The 22835-nt window shown below is 37.6% G+C and overlaps 1 protein-coding gene across 19 annotated transcripts in view; it reads left to right on the plus strand.

Moving 5' to 3' along the window:
* Nucleotides 1-15127, plus strand: part of MBNL1 (muscleblind like splicing regulator 1) — a 179548-nt gene extending 164421 nt beyond the window's left edge. For 6 of the 19 annotated variants that reach the window (XM_082624986.1, XM_082624978.1, XM_082624991.1 and 3 more), the window contains 4 exons: nt 5238-5273; nt 5962-6056; nt 9059-9133; nt 11702-15127. In XM_082624986.1, coding sequence (XP_082481112.1) covers nt 5238-5273; nt 5962-6056; nt 9059-9115 — 188 coding nt within the window. In that variant the 3' untranslated portion in view covers nt 9116-9133; nt 11702-15127. Of the gene's footprint in view, nt 1-1841; nt 2024-4987; nt 5014-5237; nt 5274-5961; nt 6057-9058; nt 9134-11701 lie in introns of those variants that run through there. The other 13 variants (XM_082624994.1, XM_082624981.1, XM_082624984.1 and 10 more) reach the window with 5 other exon arrangements.
* The last annotated feature ends 7708 nt before the right edge of the window (nt 15128-22835 follow it).

A 22835-nucleotide genomic window follows, 5' to 3' on the forward strand; every position in this document is an offset into this window, starting at 1 on the left:
TTCCTTAAAAATATTTTCATTGTCGGGACTTTCCCTGGCGGTCCAGTGGTCTGTACTCCACGCTTCCACTGCAGGGGGCACGGGTTCGATCCCTAGTCAGGGAACTAAGATCCTGCATGCCGCGCATTGCGCAGCCAAAAATAAAATTTTCATTGTCATACGTACCTGTGTGCCAGTATGGCATTAAACAGTTAAAGTGGATAGCCCACTTATACTTCTGCCAAACCACTTTATCAGACAACCAGAAAGGAAAGAAATCTAATGCAGAGAATATAAAACCCAAATGCCTTAAGGGCCAGGCAGGAAATGTGAATAAGTGAGCAAGAAATAAACTAGGAGCTGTGGGGTCTGGGAGGCACTGGAGAGCACAGGCCCAGTCTAAAGGGGACGGTCAGTGTTCAGACTTAGCCCTTTGCTGCCTTAGAGGATTGTCTGCCTAGTAGGCATGGTGCACCGCACAATACCCTTTGTGGTTCCATATACATCAGTCTTCGTGAACAAGGGGTGGTTGTGTCTGTTCCTCCCAGGGTTGGTTGTATACAAACTTGTACAACCTAATGCAGTGGCCCTGGTGTCCAGTGTTGCCAGATCTTATGATTTTTTTTCCAGATATTCTGGACATTTGGATGTTCATATGTGAAATCTCTCAATTTTGAAATATTGTCAACTAATTTAAGTTTTTAAATATACTTTGAGAACTACAGAAAATCCATCCTACCACAAATTCATATGTCATCTTATGTATAACACCTGGGAGAAAAAGTCATTTTCCAAAGTCTAGGTTATTCTGCAGACGTAGAGAAGAATTATATGATCAGAGCATCCTATCTAACCACAGTATTATAATTTGGATGTTATATTCTGAAGACTTTATTGGAACTGATTAGAAAAAGGAAGTCATTTATTTTTTGCAGTTTAGAGTTTTAGAGCTCTGTAGTCTGTTGCTTCAATCATAACTTCAGGGACATGCAGGTCTATTTCATTGAAGTTACAATGAAGCATGGTTGGCTAAATCTTTAGAGCAGGTAACTCTGTATACAGAGTAAGTTGCTAGCAAAAGATCAGGGTTCAGTGGCAAGCCAGCTAGCTAGCTAAGAAAAATTAGTATATACCGTAACTTTAGTTACAGTAAAAAATTTAGTTACGGTAAAAAATTAGTATATACCAGAACAAACTGAGACTTATGTGGCCTAGACCCATCTATCCATCATCCATCCATGTATCCATCCACGTATGCATTCATCTATCCATTTATCCATCCATCCTTCTAACCATCTATTCTTCTCTCTCACCCTACCTCCTTCCCTTCCTCTCTTTCTTCTGTTCCTTCCGTTTTCCATCCACCTCTCCGTCTACTCATCCATTCGTCCATTCATCCATCTTTCCATTCATTCCATCAACCCCATCCCACTGCATCTCCCTCCCACCCACCCCAAGAAAGTTTTCTGGCCTTTTGTTTTTACACCCTCCATCTCACTTAAAGATAAATACAAGTAATTTGGATTAAGTTCACATTGAAGCTTTGGGTTTTTTTTTTTTTTTTTTTTTTTAAGATACGTAGTCCTTTTTTTTCTTAACCTTCACTCTTTAAAACTAAATTCACTATTTATACAGATTATGCATAACCTAGGGTCTACTTATGTTGTAGTTGTAAATTTCACCCCTGAAATTAGAGTGTGTAAGAAATAACACTTTTATTTACATCAGATTCATTTTCCTGAACTGAAATTAAGTCCAATTCTAAACTCCAATTTCACTGTGTTGGACAGAAATATCAGGCGGCATCACTGGGATCCCAGAACCCCATCCTCACATCTCCTCTTCTTTCCGTCTCTGCTCAGATAGAGGTCCTGTGCAGTGCGGTAGTCTCAGACAGGCTACCCATTCTCCATTCTTCAGTCAGCACTGGTCACTGCTGATGTGCTCAATGTCCATGTTTACAAGATCTCTTGAAGGCAGGTACGCCAGGGCTTCTATGCCTGCCTTGGGTACAAGCATCCTTGCCTGAGCCCCTTAGCCTCCCTCCCTTAGCAGCCCATTCCCTGGAAAGCCTGCTGCCTGCAGGGCTGCTGTGAAAGAACACGCCACGTGCCTAACTACCCAGGGACCCTGCACACTGCCCGCCTCCTCTCCGGGGTCTGGAGGAACTTTTCTCTCTGCTCTCCACAGTTTTTGCCTACATGCGATCCTCAGAAGCACACCTCTCTTCTCTCCTCCTAGCATATTGCCCTCAGTCAGTTTAGGTTTATGATTTCAAAAGACCTAAAAATAAGTGTGCTGCAAATGGCTTCAGCTTCACCATGCGTGGCAACACTACCAGAGATAAGGAAACAAAAGGCCAAGAAACTTTCCTGAGGGGCTGGAGTGAGAGGGGAGTTGCAGAGGGATGGGGTTGTTTTTACAGAAAGAATAGAAAACAAAGATTTCCAGCTTATCACTTTCATTATAGTTAATGAAATGAATGCAGATGGTTTACTTGAAACTTAGCATAGTGATTACAAATCTGGCTTGGAAGTTTAAATACAGCTCTACCACAAGATATAATTTCTCTATACTTTCATTTTTTTCATCTATAAAATGGGGATAATAGTAGTAATTATTTCATAAAGTTGTGTTTAAGTGAGTTCTAAACATATTTGATGAAAACATTTTCTTAAAGCACTTTTATAGACAAGTTTAAGAGTCTAGAATAAAGCCTGGAATGTAGTAAGCACTGAGTTTTATTATTTCCCAACTCAGTAGTGCAATAAAATAGAATTCAATAGATTGAACAGAAACAGAAATAAATTATATGAAGCTGTTGCTTCTTTAGATATCAATTTTGAGAATAATTCAACTGATTTTGAACTTTTAGTTTGAAATGATATAAATTATTTTTAGAAGACTTTAAATCAGCTTTATACTTCTATCATAATCTACCTAAATAGGCTTGAATTACCATATCTAAATTCAAACCTCCAACCAAATCTCCATTATAATTCTTTTTCTCTCTACTTCCTTCCTTTCTCCTTGAACTGATTTTACCTACACATACATCTCATTTGTAACTTACCTTCCTGGTAATTTTTTCTGCACCTTCATACAGATCAATTTAACATTTTGATATAAATATCATGTAATTAAAGTATTACATTCCTCAGAAACACACCATTCTGCTCTGCAAATACCTTTGTAGGGGAAATTCGAAATTGACAAATACATTCCCTTAAATGTTGCCTTGTGCTGAAAATTGAAGAAAAAATTTTAATTGGCTACTTGTACAATCATTATTAATAAATCAACCCATCTGATGTAAAGATGGATATTATGGTCATTTCAAAAGTGATTTTTGTTTTTGGTAAGTGGGTCCTACAGCATTATGTCTTCATATTTGTGAGTTATTGCACCCTGGCTAGTATTTTCATTGCTGCCTTATGTTTATTTGCTGCAAATCCCTCTCAAAACTGTGTGCATTGGTTATAATGTTAACGAGGAAGATAACTCAAACTGAAATGCAAATCATAAATGCTTTAGAGTTTTAGAGAGACAGGGTAAGTTTAACTCATTTTCAGCATGTGCAGCCTCAATTATGCACGGGATGAAATACCATAGGCAAATTGCAGCATCATAATGAATAATAAATTTAAAACCTACAACCTGTACAGTATTTAAAACGACTGTTTATCCGATTGCACATTATTCTTTTTCATTCGTCTTTTCATCCTCTCTGTCTTCCCACCCCACTATGATAGGATGATGATTTCATAAGATCTAGAGTATTAAAGTTTGCTTGCTCTATTGTCGCAAATTGCCGTTTTTGTTATTACTGGTTTGTTTTTGTTGTCTTTCACAAGTCTTTGACTCAGTAGTGGTAGCAAATGACAGAGATCTTCAAGGGTCTTAAATAATGCCTATCAATGTAATAGTACTCCACCTGAGAGGATGCCGCCCTAGCTCCATTACCTACTTTAATCACTGATCGTGCCCACCGTCTAATTGTGATAACAGTCTAATTGCAGCTGTTACAAGGATGCCAGTTAAGTAATCTGTGCTTCTCAATGGCAGCTTTGTTTCAGAGGGCCATCTCTGACAAGACGCAATTGGCAGATATTTTTCTAACAAATGTTCATCCCAGATGCTGCTAGTATTTAAATAGGATGCACCAAGATTCAGATAGAAACATAAAATCATTTGATATTTTAAAACCTAGAAGTCTAAAATAATCTCATAGAAAGAACAGTAATTCAGTATGTGGGAAAGTGCCCTGTACTTGGTAAAATAAGTTAGATTTTTCAATGTTTATATGTCAAAGAGAACAGGGACTATATACGTAATATTTATTTTAACGTCACGGTGGAGCCATTGTGAACATCAGTGCTAACACCCCATATGCAATGTATGTATCTTCATTATCTCCCATTCAGGGTTTTTATTGAAATCTAATCAACCATTTTTTGGATGTGAAATTTTGTAGAACACTTGATATTCCAAGAAGTCCTGAGGGTCTAAACCAGCAGTGAAAACCAGTCTGTTTTCCCAGATACCTACTAAGTAAACCAGTTCGAGACTTATACAAAAGTATATCCCATCTAAATGTTTTCCTTACATCTAAATTCCCAACTAAGGCAATGCAGAAGTTCACTTTCACTTTATGCATAATTTATTGCTTGGTACCCCTCCGAATAAAATTCCTGTATGGATGATCATAACCCCTTCCATGTCTGTGTTGTTGTCGCTACAGTGAACAGGGAGATAAATAAAACCAAAGGAATGAAAATGAATGTTTTGATTTCATTACATTGTTAAGTCAGTTTTGTGCGTTGAATTATTTAGCATCTTAATAATAAATATCTCTAATGATTTAACATGTGCTCAGTTCATAGGTTAAAATCAGAAATAGCAAAGCTACCAGATGGCTAGTAACCAGATTAAAACAAAACAAATTGCAGTATTATTTTTAAAAGAATTAAGGAGGTTTCAATTTTTTTCAAAATACTTTTATTTGTAGGCAGCAATTAGGAGAAACAACGTGTACCAGCACACAGTTAAACTGGCTTTTATTCTTCACTTGAGACTAGTTCTAATTGATCACTATGCTATTGTATGATTTGATTGTGCTGACAGTTACATGCCACTGTTCCCATAATAACAATTTTTCTTCTTTGTTCAAATGAATTTCCTAATTACACGTGTGATGGGATGTTTTAATTCTTTTCCCTTTTCAAATCCACCTTCCTGTTGCAATGCATGATGGGCAGGCTCAATATTGTGCATGACACCCGCTACAAGTGTTGGTAGGTGCCAGCTTTGTTTCTTGATTATCTTAAACCTATGGTGCACCTCACAGCCCCTCAAAATCCACTGCTAAGTTTAACTTATATCTATTGGGCAAGTCCATTTCCTTTTTACTAACACCTGTCAATTAAATGCCATTTTCTATTTAATTGACATGGACTCACATAAATGTTTTCTTTACACACAAGTTTCCTTTGGTCACCTTTGGTGGATTTTGATTGGACTATGAGTTCTGGTGTGTAAGAAAAAAAAACTATCTCATAAAAGTAATATATTGTATATTTTTACAATAGTAAATAAGAAAACAGACTTTTATTCAAACAGATAATTGTATATATGAAGTAAATACCTGTATTTTGACTTAGATTTTGAATGTCTGACTATGAACACTATATAAAATTCGTTTTTGACTTAGCAAAGTAAGCCTGTTTGTGTCAATTTTCTTGATTTGATGGTAACAAGCTTTTTTTCCCCTTTTTTTTCTCTTTCATCCCCCCTTCCCCTTCTCTCCTTGGAATGTTGTCCTGCTTTGCGCTGTGATTGCATGTCACTCACTGGTGATGATGCCCCGTCACACGGCTTGTTGCTGTGATAAATACCATGCCCAATTATCTCCTCCATGTTGCCATGGTTTCCATATTGCTACACTCTTCTGTATGTTTGCTTATATGATTTTCCCTCCGAAAGTTCCCATGGTGCACGGTGCTACGCCAGCCACTGTGTCCGCAGCAACAACATCTGCCACAAGTGTTCCCTTCGCTGCAACCGCCACAGCCAACCAGGTTTGCTAATTTACAGCTTTGTTTCTTAAAAACCAACTCTCGTAGGGCTCAGTCCAACAGCCCTGACGCACGTGGATTTCCCACTGAGGTCCGTGGGAGTCGCGTGTCCGTGAGGGCTGTAGAGGGTGCTTTAAGAGCATGGGGTTTCAAAGATACCTCTTGTTGGCCTACACATTCTCTCTGATGAGCGGCAGAATGCTTTTATGCCACTTATAAGTGCTCCAAAGTTGTCGCAGCTCCATTTCTAAAGCTACTAAAATGATATTTACACAAGCAATTCTCAGTTGGTCTCAATCCATCACGCAGGTGTTTTGACCCATCGAAATTATATAGGGTAGTGTATATAGAGATTGAACTACAATGCGGCACACCTGAAACTTATTACTTTTCAAATACAGGTGATTTTAAGGTTTTTGTTATAAGCATTTGATATATACAATTTCTTAGTTCTTGCCCAAATTCTTCATAAAAAGCAAAATATTTAAATGTTATCTATGCCACAAATGACCACTCTTGTAAATAGAGTTTGTTATAAATTCATTATAGTTTTATTCAGTAAGCAGATTGCATATTCAAAATAAGTTAAATTTGTGTCCAAGTTTTGATTCTCAGTGATGATTTAAGGGAAAAAATAAAATTCCTAAGTGCTCTTATTTCTGTAACTACTCAGCATAAACGTTGGAGGGTTATGAAGGGAAAAAAAAAAGGCATCACAGTATGGCAAATTGAGTCATTCTATGTTCCATGCAAGTTTATGGAGTGACAAATACACAGGATATTTTTAAGTAAAAGGAATCTGTTTCAGAAATTTAAACTTTATGTGATTATTCAAAAGAAACTGATTATTAAAATACTTACATTTTAAAATTTGCATGGATTCAACCAGGTTTTCTGCTCCTATTTAAAATTATGTTCTAGAAAATACTGGTTGAATCAATGTCAAATTTATGTAAAGTAGGTTTTGGCTTGAATATATAGATATATATGTTTGTTATGAAAGTAAAGTTCAATAGGGTTAATAGCATATGAAAAAATCTAGAGGCAAATCAAATTTCAGATAACCCCCAGACCAAGGTTAAATGTAGCCAAATGATTCTCAGAAGAACCAGTATCAGATGGGAATCAACATGTTGCCCCTTTGGGAAAAGAAGACCAATTAAGTACCATCCAAATTCGCAGTTATTGCTATAAGGAGTAGCCACCCTTGTTTCTGTAGTGCACCATGTACTGTTGAAGAACTATAAGCTATTAGTATAGCCATTAAAAACTTTCAAAAGCAGCACGCCAAAATGGATGTATTTTAAAGTTTCAGACAAGCTTTAAACATTTCTTGGCAAAGAATCATTAGTTTTTCCGAAGCTTGTCAAAATAGCCCTGGATTTATGCTAACACATCAGACTCATTTACAAGAATGCTAGATTGTGCATATGTGGCATGTTAGTAATCTATGGTAGAAATTTCTTAATGGATTCAATGCAATCCGTTTATGGTGCAGATTAATGATGTTGAACTCTCTTGTGTGTACCATGTATGACTATAGAATTGCTGGTGTAAGCAGAAGTACAGCAAAGCAAATTTCAACATGCCCTGGCCACCTTGGTTGTAGGGGACACTTTACTTTTGCATTGTGCTGTGACCATTTCATGCATAATCTTGGGTCTTCATACTGTTTCACAACCAAAAGAAAGAAAAGGGAATGGATATATATATACACACATATATTATATCTACATATACATACATATGTATATGCCTACAGTACAGTAGCAATGCTGGAAATAGCTGATGCCACAAAATGCAGCCTGCATGCATGCAGAAGTTTATAGCTGGCCCTTCATCTGCATCGATTGGTGTTGAAGGTCCTTGGTATGTTTCGACAGCCCCATCCTTGATGCTTCTACACTGTTGGGTGCAACATCCTGTCCTGCAGCAGCAGGAAAAATGGTATGAGAAGCTTCATTATGCTTGGAGCACATTTTCGTGCCATTTGCCAATGCTGTAAAATTGTGTAAAGATATCAGCTGAGAAATGGAAATAAAACAGAGACATATTAATTTACACTCCAGACTGTGGACTGTAATATGTTGAATTGGTCTAGGACATCTAAATTGAAACAACAACAAAATGCCTTCATATATGTGATTTTACTATTCTCCCATCAACCTTGCCGAAATGGGATTAGTGCCATTTTAGAGATGAGGAAACGTAAGCATAGAGTGAGTGCTTTGCTCAAGGTTACACACCGGGAAATGGATCACTAGTGTTAGAACCCGTGCTTTCATTCCTCTGATTGTCTTCATCTATTGTGCTGCCTCTCCCAGGATAGCAGTCATACTTCTGGGTTGGAGGAGAATCAGGCTACAAATTGGAAGATCTTGGCTTTTGGGATGATGGAAACAAGTCACCTCTATATTCCTTATTGTATTTTCTCTCAAGTTTTGTAATACTCTTGCCCATTTAAAATACAATAAAATGTGCAATCAGGATTCAGAAATATGTTCTGAAGTAGATTTAACACTGTTATCCAGTTCTTTTGAAATACTCCTTTATAATTCTTACCTGGTACTTTTAACTTGGAAAAAAAGTTAGACACCATCAGTTGAATGAAAATGTAGAAACTGGTTGCACAAAAATAGGCAAGACATTTCTTACTTTACTTTTTGGATTACTGAATAACTGAAACCACAGGTGTGTGTGTGTAGGCCAACAAAAAGGGCTTCTTTCAACTACTGCTCTGCATGAATTTTTGATAGTTTTACTTCTCTTACTTCCTAAAAACTGATAACATTTATAGAATAGTATTTAACACAAAGATTTTTAAAAATGAGTTGCTACTTTGGCATTAAGTTTACATTAACTTACTGTTATGTTGACCAGATAAGGACTGTCACCTCACAGCTGAATTTCACTTTTCTTAAAAAATTTAATATTAAAATGTTTTCATCTCTTGGTTGTTGGCTTGCTTGCATGGATCATTCATTAAATAATTTTTTATTTGCTAGATACCCATAATATCTGCCGAACATCTGACTAGCCACAAGTATGTTACCCAGATGTAGAATTTTCATCACTACACAGTAAGTTCATTGTGTAATATAGAGTGTATATTCGTGGTAGTTTTTTTTTTACGATAACAATTGTGTAATGCAATTAAGAAAATTTTATAAGATTTCAAAGAAAGTATTTACATAGGACTCACAATTTTATCTTAGATGGGTTATGAAGAATTTTATCACGTGAATTCATAATAAATATGTTTATGTCACTTAAATATGTGTAATACTTAGGATATATTAATTTTGTTTTTATTTCATATTAGAAATAAACACAATAGTGAAGAAAAAAGGCAACTTAAAACTAAATAGAAGGCATAGATCAGAGGCTGGCCAACTTTTTCTTGAAAGATGAGATAGTAAATATTTTTGGCTGTGTGGGCCATAGGGTTTGTGTTACAGCTGCTCCACTCTGCCACTGTAGCACAAAAGCAGCCAGAGACAATGTGTAAACTAAAAGGTGTGCTGTGTCCCAATAAAACTTTATTTACAAAAACAGGCAGCAGGCCAGATTTGACTCACAGGCAGTAGTTTGCTGATCCCTGGTGTAGGTCAGCATTTATTTTATTCAAAAATTGCTTTGCTAAATCCTAAATGAGAACACGTACCCACCTTACCCCATGCTTCGCCACACACAGGGTCATTAGAATACGAAGAGTCTGATTTAAATAAATATATTCACACACAGACGTATGTGCACATGTACACACACACACACATCTATATATCCAGGTAGACTTTAGGTACTTCAGAATAGTCACCCTGGAGGATCATATAATTCTAAAGATGTTGTCGTTGCTCAAATGATTTGAAAGTCTTGTGGTTTACTTTCAGACACATTGACTTAGACACTTGCAAAGATGACCATTTTTCATCCATAGAGCATATGTTTTATTCAGTATGCATGTGTTCAAGTTATCTACACGCTCAGAAGTATATTAAGTATCTATTTTTATATTTAGAAAGAGCCATAATGCTTAAAACTGAGTCTGGTAAATAAGATGGGTGATCATTTTTTGTTGCTTCCTTTCATTCATTTATCTGTTCATTAACATATTTACAAATGATTTTTTGGTGCTACTGTGTGTTAATTACCAGGTCAAGGAAATAAAGATGAGTAGATAATGAGATAATGATGTAACTTTCAGCACTCTACATTAAAATAAGAGAGGTTTGAACACATTTCTCTTGGAGCAAAGATGAGGGAGCAGCTCTTCCTAACAGAGTCAGAAATTAAGTGAATTTGGACAATGAAGGTTGTTACAGAGAGAAGGGAGATGTCAGGGCCTTACAGAAGAAGGGATGGAGGCGTTGAGTCAGGAGAGGGGCCAGTTCAGAGGCCCTTGAGCATAGTAACAGCTGGTCAAAGGGTGAACCCGTGCAGGAGAAGCGTACAGATGAAATCTGAGAGCCGTTTAAGAAAGAAATGATAGACTCAATCTGAGGAGTACTACCAGAGACATGCTGCAATCCTGAATTAAATTGCTGAAACTGATTTTTGTGTTTCATAAGTTCTCTTGATGCAGTTCTGATAATAAGGTTTATTATTCTGAACAATAGCCACATTTTGAATAAGCACATCACTTTGTAGTATGTAGGTTTGGAAGTAGAGTTCTCTTTTTGACATGTTAAAAAAAAACCTTTCAAGCTTTTATAGTCAGTTGGGTGTGTTTGGTATGTATATCTGTAATTACGTTCTATTTCTTAGCAATAATCCAGGTTGAAAAAAAATCATAGCAAATGGCCGTAAGTTCATCAATTAGCAAAACAGTGGATTTGTGTGTATTGAAACTTAGGCTGTTTAATGTTCTGTTTAACAAATGATTACTCATTTTCATTAGGAGTTACAATATTTAAACTGGTTTTTGAGTGCAGCAGAATCGTGATCTCTTTCATTCTCAAGGTTGTGTGCTAAAGCATATTTTAATATGTAAAGATTCTCTGGGAACACATTTCATGTAAAAACTGGAACTCAGTTCACAGGTACATTGTAATATCAGTTCAACCTTAATTTGTCAGGAGCATAAGAAACAATTTTTCTTTTCTTGCCTTTAGTGGGAAAAATCCAAACTTGAAATTATACAGAACAGTCATGTAGAGTATCGTTCTTTTATTTTTTTTCCAAACACATACTGTGCTAATCAAGCACCCAAAGAGAGCAAATTGTGTTTAATAGGATTGTTGCATGGATTTTAATTTCGTGGGCCAAATCATTACTCTTGAAACCTATTAAGCTTTAGAAGTAAACTGAGTTGTAAGTTCAGCCCCACAATGACAGTGGTAAAAAGAGCTCTACTACATTATGCCCCTTGATTCCACAAATGTATTTTATACTTTGAGCTTGGTGTTGGGTGATATTTGTTCAGAGTCCACAGTTTTATTAAGCTGTGCATGTCATTTTATTCTCGAAGAAACGATAAACAAATTTAGGTCCTTTGTACTTGTGAAGCGTTTTTTGTTTTTACATGAAGATACAATATACATGTGTTCACTCTTTAAACCAAGAAATACAGTTTTCATGTTGAATGCATATTGGAAACTGCTGTTAGATATTGTCTGTTTTAACGAAGATTATCTCTTTTTCCCTTGCAGATCATGCTAAAGAGGAAAGGACAGTGTGCTTTGTTAGAGTAAAGGACGAGGTCATTAGCCATAGTGTATATACCGTCAAGCAACACACACAAAACCCCTCAGCCACAGGACATCCGCATATTGCATGTTAACCAGAAGACAAGACAACATGGAAATCCACTGCACACTGTTGCCTATACACTTTGTACATTTAATTGAGATTTGTGCTGAGGTGATATTCCTGTCTAAAAGAACAACATTGTCTTTCTTTTCTAGCACAGAGTGATGCATTCAAATATGCAGACCTAATTAGTTTCCTATATATTCATGCCATCTTGAAAAGACAGACTATGGTGTAACCATGATTCTATTATGTATTGGTACGTCTGTAGACCAAGATATAATTTTTTAAAAATAAGTTTATTTCTTTCAAGGTTTACAAATAACAAAGGTGCACCTTGTATTTAAAATTGCCATTATAGATGAGAGCGTGCATGCACAGTCATTTTTGTTTAAGAGTAATATTTTTAATGTAGTAGATTTTAAGGTGTGGTGAGGGAGGGATCTGACAGAGATGAATGTGCCAAGCAAAACCACAACTGTGTATCTTTTAAAGCACATCATGGCTTTAAGTACCATGTTGTTAAGGATTCTCATGAAGTGCCATAGACTGTACATCAAATTAGAGTATTATTTCTTCAGTGTTATTGTTTTCGGAGCCACATTTTGTTGCTTATTTGCTAGTACTAATCAGTCAAAGGGCACCATTCTTTTTTTTTTTTCCTTTTTTTTTGGAAACCAAAGCTGTCTCAGAAATGGCCGATTTAACTTTACAGTAACAAAATAGACAGCACAATACAAACTCTCTCAATACAGATAAACTCACACATACTGGAGATATATATAATAGATATATATATAAAATTATTTTAATGCATTGTAGTGTAATATTTATGCATACTATACTGTATAACATGTTATTCAAAAGGGATATGCCATTTCTGAGACACGATAACAAAAAAAAAAGTTGGAGGAAATTATTTTGCTTCTATTTATAGCTCTGTCAAAAGTCAGAAGACTCTAAATGCTTTGCAAAAATGGTTTCACATTTGCTTAAATGCTTCATCACAGTCACATTTAAAATAGTGACTCTAAACAAAGAAGAAAGCAGCACTCATCAGATGCATGATAAACCAAAATATGAAAATGGGAAATGTTTAATTAACCTAGTCACTGGGTGGGTTAAGTACATGGGTGAATTTTATATGTGATTTGTTTTGTTTTGTTTTGTTCAGATTTACTGCTTATAGCCTTAGAAAGCCTTTTACAAAATTAAAAAAAAATAGATGTGCATTCAGTTTTTAAGAATGGATTCATCCAAAGGAATTCCTTTTTTGTGGTTTGGATGTTGCAGCTAGTAAAGGATATTTTTGCTCTGTTCAGCAGTTCTAAAAATTGCTGAAGTAGGGGCCAGGTCACTGGTAGTTCTAGTATGGAATGGGAGAAGTGAAAGTTCAGTTCTAGAACTTTCCATACTTCCAAGTTTACTGCAAGTTTTTATGCTTGAGAGAGATGCTTTCTAATATAAGACTGATGTGTTGATTTTACTGATTGTACTGTACATCTATTAAAGCCTTAGATTATTACATTACGGGTTGGAACCCATACCAATGTAATTTCAATCGTGTTAAGAGAGTAATGGTGACTCCATATGTTATTGTAGTTAGTTACATTATAGAATATTACTTATTTTTCTTGTTAAATTGTAGTTTTTCATTTCCTACATTTATTAGATTTCATTTTCTATTAACAATTGAATACCATTTCAGTTTATAGACTCTTGTTTTATTAGATTTTACCGATGAACTTTTCAAAATACAAAAAAAAATTAAAGTAGTTTTTCCTTCATAACATACTCAGTTTTGAATTACATGTAGTGTCATATGAATATTCGTATTATTGTTAACTAAATGATTTATATTTTACTGATTTAATATTAAAGTGTAAGAATGTCAGTCATTGTTAGTTCTTGTCTAGTTTTCATTAAAAGAACAAAGATCTTTTATATGGATATCTTATAAATATATAATCATTGCTAAGTAAGAAGTTAAGTTGTTGCTATCGCAACAATCCTGGCAGACAATTGAGTAATATTTTGATGATTTATTTTGTTTGTAATTAGTTATTATAAGAAGATCTAGATCCTAGATATTAGAATAAAATTTATTTTCTACTGTATCCATTTCAAATGTTAAAGTATTGTTTAATATTTTTGAAATCCCTGAATATCAGGCCTTGTTATAAATAAGCTGCATAATCAATAAATAGAACAAGGGACTTTTTGTTGATAATCCAAATACTCAAAGTTTACGTAATGAGAATTATAGCGTGTGTGCAAACTCTTGAGGGTTGATTATGCTGCAATTTAGCATGTTGGAACGTCTAGAGAGAAGGTTGACTTTTTGCACTTCTGTATATAGTCAAAAGAGAGAAACCTGTATAATAGTAAGATCTTATTTTGAATAAAAACGTCTATAATTACAAGGAGTTTTGTTAAGGCTAATACAATGACAGACTGAGCAAAATTGCTTGCAAAAGTGGCACAGAGTTAGCACTCCATACCCCTTCAAACATGTTGCTTTGCTTTTTGTGGACAGCTTGTAGTTTGCCAGGATTTTTTCAGCTGGAAAGATATGCCATCCTTCCGAGATCTCATGACTGACAAAAACTCCATTGGGCCAAATCTGCCTGAAGATCATTACCAAAACTAGCAGGTACTTCAACCATTAAGGTGAAATCATGGATCAAATATTCCTTACATTTTTTCAAAACTACTGCATGTTTAAAACTTCAACAAAACAAAAAAGAGAAAGAACTATACTAAGGACATATACTATTCAAATCAGTTTCTGCCAATTTCAGTGGTTTATTGTTCACAAAAAAAAAAAAGAAAAAAATCTTCAAAACAAGTATTGACTTTCACAAAATTTCAACCATAAACAGGCAAACCAAACAGCACACAGTAGCTATAGTTGTTATGTGATTGTTTTTTAATTGCTGTAGGATCCTGTTCTTTCAGCAGGTGAAAAAGATAAAACACAGTTCAAATTTCATGGTTTTAATTTTCAACTCAGAAGCACTCAAAAAAGCAAATGTGATAATGGGCACTTGTTTAATGAATTAGTGTATCCAGCCTTCACTCCAGCTGGTTATAGTGTTGCACTTATCAGCAACCCTACACTTTCATCTGCTGAAAGGACAGATGTGCTTGGTTTTACTATTATGTAATCACAACTTACTTTCTGCTTGTAGTTGCTTAAAATTATGTATTTTGTCTTGGGCTGCAATTTGTTTTATGCTTATTTTATTATTACTGCAGTAGTTGACTTTGCTGTATGGAAAAATAAAGTGAAATTGCCCTAATAAAACTTCTCTTTCTTAAGTATATTTGTGTATCTGAGATTGAAGAGTAAATTATTTTTGTGCGTTTCAAGCATCCATGCATGTCTGTCTTGACGAACGTAATGATGTGGAAATTCATTATAAGGTGTTAAGTGATGGCAAGTAAGGCACTGACTGTCTTCCCCACTAGCCTCTCAGACCAAGAGGGAGAACCTGAATCACGATGTACTGCCACCCACTGCCCCGTGTTCTCTGAAAAATCTTGTCCTCCTTTTCCTCTGACACTTTAAGTGCTGTTTGATATATTTTAGATGCTGGAGGGGAAAATTCTAAGGGAAAAAAGGAAATTCTCTTATCAATTCTTTCTGTAAACGAAATTTTATTTGCCTGACTGCCCCAGGAGACTGGCACTGGCAATCAGGCAAGCTGAGAGAACATTTCAATAAATGCAATAATGATGACACTTGATTCAGAGGGATAAAAGTTTATGCACACACACAGCTGAACCAAGCCATGACATGACTCTTGAGTATGTGTGTGTGCGTGGGGTATGTGTGTGTGTGTGTGAGTTTTTTAAATGGTGAATTAAAAATTCTGTTGAAGTGAAGCCTGGTATCCCACATGGCTTTGCATTTTGCAATTTTCTCGGATAGTCAGTGAAAGCCAGAGTTCCAATGTGAAGAAATTTGCTCATTTGATCATTTAGTGCTACTCTGTGTGACTGTGGCACTTGATATTTGGTCAGAGCCTACAAATTCTTTGTAGGTCAATGCTTGTTTTCTAAAACTTACTGCAATAAAAATAACTGCATTATTTATAATTAATACAATTCTGTTACTGGCTGAGTTCTGTGGAACACTTCTGTTGTTTTCAGTGGACTCAACTATTCAAGGTGCTGCTCCTCAGAGAGTAGCTGCCCTGGGGGAGATTATCTAAAGCAGGGGTTCACAACCTTTCTGAGTAACATCAGAACATCTGGCTCCTCTCCAATTAGTGATAGTACTTTTGGGTAACTTTTAATTGAAAAAAATACAGTAACAAATAGCAACTGTAACGTTTTTGTTCATCACAACAACATATACATGCATCTGAAAAACAAATTTGAGATACTCGTTCTCCAGACAATGCTTATTGTTCAGAAGGAGTTATTACTGCAGGGACCACTAGGGGTCCTCAGCTCACAGGATGGGACCCTGTCTTAGAAGTCTGGTTTCTTACTTCATTACAGACCCTTGACATTCACGGAGTTTACACCTTGGAACGACCCTGAAGATCAGTGACAATCTAAATTTGACCGAGGCGCACCTTCATACAGGAAATAGTCACTCAACATGGGAGTGAACCTGCGGGACAGTCAGCAACAGGATTTTGCTTTTTTTTTTTTTTTTTTTTTTTTTTTGCGGTACGTGGGCCTCTCACTGCCGTGGCCTCTCCCGTTGCGGAGCACAGGCTCCGGACGCGCAGGCTCAGCGGCCACGGCTCACGGGCCCAGCCACTCCGCGGCATGTGGGATCCTCCCGGACCGGGGCACGAACCCGTGTCCCCTGCAGCGGCAGGCGAACTCAACCACTGCGCCACCAGGGAAGCCCTTTCTAGTTTTTACTCCACTCACTGATGAGTCTGAGGCAGTCACTTTACTACTTGAGACAGTCTACTATATGTTCTGGAGAAAAATTATAATGTTCAAGATTTGGAAACTTTACAGCCTAGAACATATCCACTTTAATGTTCAAAGTCCGTGTATTAATATGAAGAGATACAACATGCGAAAGTTGGAGAATTAAATATTAAAGGATTTGTTTTGACTTTTCTTGACCTTTCAAAAACACTGAACCTCACTGAAGTGACTAGAAAGTGGCCTTGTGCCATGGCTGGCCTCAGCCCAGCCTCCAGCATACGGTGCTCGCCATGGTTGGCCCCAGCTATGCAGCACTTGGGGTGGGCGGTAAATCTGAAGCTACCCTCAGATTGTAGCTGTGTGGGGCCACGCCGGGCCACAGCTTCCTCCTCCAGACTTCTTATGAGTTGGACTCTAGGTTCTCAAAGGGCCCTGTGTGTTCTGAACTCCCGAAGAGCAAAATCTAGATGTGTGCTGGGGCCGACTGGGGCCCGGGGCTGGAGAACTCTCCTTCCTCCAAGCCCTGTAGCCAAACTCCCTCAGAGCTGGCACTCGCCCCGGACAGCTGGCATCCTCAGCTGCCCTGTCCTACCCTTTACCTCTCCTCCACCAGGGGGCTGAGGCAACCAAGGGGGTCAGAGCTACTCCTTTTTGTCTTCTCAGGAAGCAGCCCCCTCGGTTCTCTTCCTTTTTTGTTGTATGAGCTTCTTCTTTATTCATGTGATATTTTTCTTTTGCTAATTAAATGTTGGGGAAAAAATATATTCTGCCCTTGAGTGTACCATTTTAGGAAAAAAGAGCAGTGGCAGATTAGAACACAGATAAAATCTGTTACTATTAGTGACCTATTTAGGTCTTTCAGAAACAATTTACTGAAGCAAGTGCGATCAGTTTCTTTCTCCCTGATTGGGTTTCATAATGACAAGACAGAATTTCTAACAGGTAAAGAATAAACCTGAAGGTTCGTTCGTGGTGGTGGGGAGCCACCGGGTTGTTATGTGAATTCTAACTGCTGCTGTCAGTCACATGTGCCTCTTGGTGGAGCCTGGGCTGTTGAATCCCTGCCCTTGGAATTTAGCAGAGCCTGGTGGCTGGGTTCAACTGCAGCTTCAGGTGGGCTTGTATGATTCCACTGCAAAGGGCACCATTTCACTGGAGGGAAATTTTAACTATTGCAGCCACTGCGTGTGCTCAGATCATTAATTCATCTCCTAGGAAATAAAAAAGCATAGAAGTTCTCCATAGAAGAGTTCCACATCTGGATGAGTCCTCAGACCCCCAAGTGCCTCGCTTATTAAATCTGTTCTGACACTAGATATACAGTTGCTATAGGGGAATTAAATAATGAAATATACCCCCCAAGCTATAGCTGAAAGGCAATTGCTTGGACCAGGGTAGCTGTGACCGAAATTACCCATGCAGACAGGATCCATTCACAGGAGAACACCGTGTTCACAAGGGGTGTAGAAATCAGTGGTCGTGGTGCCTTTCAAGCTCTGGACATCAGTGAGCAGTCTGCAGAAGAAGTCCATGCTTGAACTTAAATGTAAAGCAATGCCGTGCCAAAGAACCAAAAAGTTAGCCAAGCAGATCTCCAAAATCTATTTAGAACGGCACACAGTACACTAGTCTAGAAGAGAGTATAAGCCTCTTGACTAAAGTCTTATGGTGAGAGTGGCAAAGCTAAGCAGAAAACTAGACCCCTGAAGTCCCATAATATAACAGGACTTTAGGTTTCCGATGAAAGTAGAAGGACATCTGAGGAACTTGACTTTAGGTTTCGGATGAAAGCAGAAAGACATCTGAGGAACTAGAAGCCTGCAGCAGAGGCTGAACAAAAGAAGCCTTTGTAATGGACAACTAGCAAATTAACAGTCGAAATCTGGACACGGTGAATGGGGCTTCAGTAACAGGAAGAACGTCAGCATTTGCCCTGCTGTGCCTTGGCACTGGGCCTCTTCCTTTCACAAATGCAACCAATTCCCAGATGTGGGCTTAGGTGGACTCTGAAGATAAATATAAGTAGTAATATCTGGAAGGTTAAGGAATGAGACAGAGAGAAGGGCACTTTTGACAACCTTGTGCATGTTAGTGGTGGGTACTACCCAGGGCCACCAAACATCACAGATGCTGGTCAAACCACAGGAAAAGACTATAACCTCTTGAAATGATTATTTTTAAGACATACATTGGAAACTCCCTTAAACTCATAAAAATCACAGCTACTCATTAGAAATGGCATTAAGGCACTGGGGGAGGCACTGCAAGTGGTTAAGTTCAAGGGCTCTGGGGCTCCCCTGGTGGCGCAGTGGTTGAGAGTCCGCCTGCCGATGCAGGGGACACGGGTTCGTGCCCCAGTCCGGGAAGATCCCACATGCCATGGAGCGGCTGGGCCCGTGAGCCATGGCCGCTGAGCCTGCACGTCCGGAGCCTGTGCTCCACAACGGGAGGGGCCACAGCAGTGAGAGGCCCGCGTACAGCAAAAAAAAAAAAAAAAAAAAAAAAAAAAATCAAGAGCCCTGCAATCAGTCCACCTGGACCCATGTCTCAATTTTTCAGTTCTTTGACCTTGGCAGAGCTACATCACCTCTCTGGGACTCAAGTTTCCACCTTCGTAAGATAGAAATAGCAACGAGAATATTTACCTTGCAGGGTTGCTGAATGGTTTCCAGACTGAATTACCTGGGGCATCATTAAAAAGGATTGATGCTTGGTCCCTTCCACCAGACATTCTGATTTAATTGCTATGGAGGCAACTACTGGGTTAATGTATATAAAATGCTTAGAACAGTGCCTGGCATACAGCAAGAAATTGATACATGGTAACTATGATTGCTATTTTATCATTATCCATTTTTCAAATGACTCCACGTAATCTTTAATTTTCATCCTAGTTCTTAGGTTACACATCTCTTTCAAAGCAGCCACGGACATACTCTATTTGTGTCATCTCTAATTCTATCTTTCCTGTTCAGAAGTGAAACTCTATCTTCCCGTTATTTACGGCCACAACAGGTCCTGCTCATTGTTGCAAATACAGAGAACATTTCAAAACTAGAATCAAGTGCTTTCTGACTCACTGAACATTTTAAATTCATGAGCCAGCATGGTACGATCACAGACCATACTTAACCATATCAATTTGAAAGCAACCCTTTAGACATACCTAAACTTAACTATTTGAATTCCCCCTTTACTTAAATCATGCTCAAGATCAAATCATAGAATGGATGCCTTAATGATCATGAAAACTGTGTCATTAAACAATATATTTAAAGTGTTTTTATTATATTTATCAAAATATTTCTAATTACATTTGAGCAGCACTGCTATATTTCTTTATCATATTTCATCATAGGTTTAGTTTAGATGCTTAAATTAGCACTGACTCAGCTCCATAAACACACATAAGAATCTAGCCAGAATTGGGAGATTGGGATTGACATATACACACTAATATATATAAAATGGATAACTAATAAGAACTTATTGTATAAAAAAATAAATAAAATAAAATTCAAAAACAAACAAACAAAAGAATCTAGCCAGGCACCATGCTGGGCTTGAGATGCAAGGTTGAAAGGCTAGAACCTCACAGGGTAATGACTAAAACAAGACGTATAGGCTACTGCATACACACGGATCTAGTATTTCCTACCTCCCACTCCTGCTCCAAGCCCTTAACTGAACCACAAAATAGATTAGAATAGGTTAAATGAAAACCACCCTCTCTTCTTGAATACAATACTATGACTAATCTATTCATCATCCAACTCATTTTATTCTTAAAAAGTAATCTGAGTATTGAAAAAATATTTACGAGTAAATATGTTCACTGTCGCATTTTTTTCATAATATTAAAAACCAAGAGCAGTCTTTGTTTCAGTACGTAGGAAATGACTAAGTAAAGTATTAGGGAGTGTTATATATTTAAAAAGGATTTTTTCTGGCTTCCCTGGTGGTGCAGTGGTTGAGAATCTGCCTGCCAATGCAGGGGACAAGGGTTCGAGCCCTGGTCTGGGAAGATCCCACATGCCACGGAGCAACTGGGCCCGTGAGCCACAATACTGAGCCTGCGCGTCTGGAGCCTGTGCTCCGCAACAAGAGAGGCCGCGACAGTGAGAGGCCCGCGCACCGCGATGAAGAGTGGCCCCCGCTTGCCACAACTAGAGAAAGCCCTCGCACAGAAACGAAGACCCAACACAGCCAAAAATAAATAAATAAATCAATAAGTTTACTTTAAAAAAAAAAAAAAAAGGATTTTTTCAAAAATGATTTGGTCACATAGGAAAGTAACTTTAGTGGTAGAATTATAGAATTATTATTTTTAAATTTTCTGGGTTTTCAAATTTTCTAAGCATTTTAGTAAACATTTATTGCTTTTCATTTAAATTGCTTCATATTTTTTCCTTTACTGTTTACAATAAATTCATTTAAATTGTTTCTTAGAGCAGGCACCCATTTGAGTTGGTTTGCCAAATTCAGAATATTAAAATGTGTTATCTAAAACATGCACTTATCTATTACTGTTAGTTGAAAATTGTATAAAATACCTTGCTGAATCAGTGAAATATGTATGTTATTTTAGGGAAGGCTCTTAGTATATAATCTTGCATAATCTTTGGTCTTAATTCTCTAAAATTATAACTAGTTTCTGGGTGATTATATCGTTCGCTATTTACATTTTATTTATGGCACAAATTTCTATTTTAAACCAATCAATTTATTTAGGTGGTTTCCTCACCTTCCCTGCCCTCAGAATATTCTAAATCATCAAAATTGTTTCATATATATTTATTATAATTTAGTGGAAAAGACAACTAAGTGTGCAGAACATACCTTAGGAAGATTTGCTAGCAAGGTAAGTATATTATGCTGGGAGATGAGGGCAAGGTACCTCCAAGGAGGTGACATTGGAGCAGAGACCTGAATGGAGTAAGGCAGCATCCTCTTACCTTGGAGGCATATCCTTTCCAGCCATCTCTCCTGTTGAATGCTGACTCATCCTTTCCACTTAATTAAATGCCACTTCCTTTAGAAGCATTCTTCTCTTCCTTCCTGACACCATGAAAGACACATTAATTATTTCTTGCCTTACTTTCTCAGGGCTGATTGCTTTTACCTCCACTTCAGTACTTACTCTTCCTGATATTACAGGAAGACTATCACAACTTGGAATCTGCCCAAAGAAAGGCATTCTCTCACCAGGAGTAGCCAGTCTTACTCATCTCTGTGTGGCACTCAGTGCCTAGCACTAGTTTTGTATTTAGGAGGTGCTGGTTGAAGGTTGTTTACTTGAATTTTAATTAAATGTATCTCCTATCCTCACTGAAAATGCAGATCAGGAACACTCTACCTAACTCTGCTTTTCAGGCCATGAAAACAATGCAACCACTGAGTATCTAGAAAGATTGATGGCATTTCAATGTCTTCCATTGTTTGAAAAATTGTCTGAAGAAATGAGCTGGTATTTCCCAGCCCACAACCCACTCTAAACTCCTTGAACTGTTCCACCAAAGAGAGTAATTTAGAATGTGTTTAATTAAAGCTTTCCTCCCTCCTTGAATACAAAACTGTGATTACCTAACTCATTACCTATGGAGAGGAGACTGTAGGAAGTAATATTCTGGTATGGTGGGATAGCTTATGAGCATATTCTGATAAGGGATCTTGGTGAAAGAGAGAACATACATTTATAGTCTTTGTACATTCTTTAAAATATTTCTGAGCGTCTGTTGCCTTGCATGCAGATGCCTTTCCCTATCATCTGCAGAACGGTTTTTATTTATGTGTTTGTTTCTTTTCCCAGGCATCTCAAGCCTGTGTTAATTAGCAACAACAGTGGCACATAGGAGGAACATAAGCCATTTGCTTGTGAACAAGTTACAAGAATCGCAGTGGAAATTGATTTGTACAGAATATACACCTACAGCCTGAATAATTTTTTTTTTTTTTTGCGGTACGCGGGCCTCTTACTGTTGTGGCCTCTCCCGTTGCGGAGCACAGGCTCCGGATGTGCAGGCCCAACGGCCATGGCTCACGGGCCCAGCCGCTCCGCGGCATGTGGGATCTTCCCGGACCGGGGCACGAACCCGTGTCCCCTGCATCGGCAGGCGGACTCTCAACCACTGCGCC

Source organism: Mesoplodon mirus (genome assembly GCF_964341445.2).
Source record: "Mesoplodon mirus genome assembly, chromosome: 6".
Classification (NCBI taxonomy): Eukaryota; Metazoa; Chordata; class Mammalia; order Artiodactyla; family Ziphiidae; genus Mesoplodon; species Mesoplodon mirus.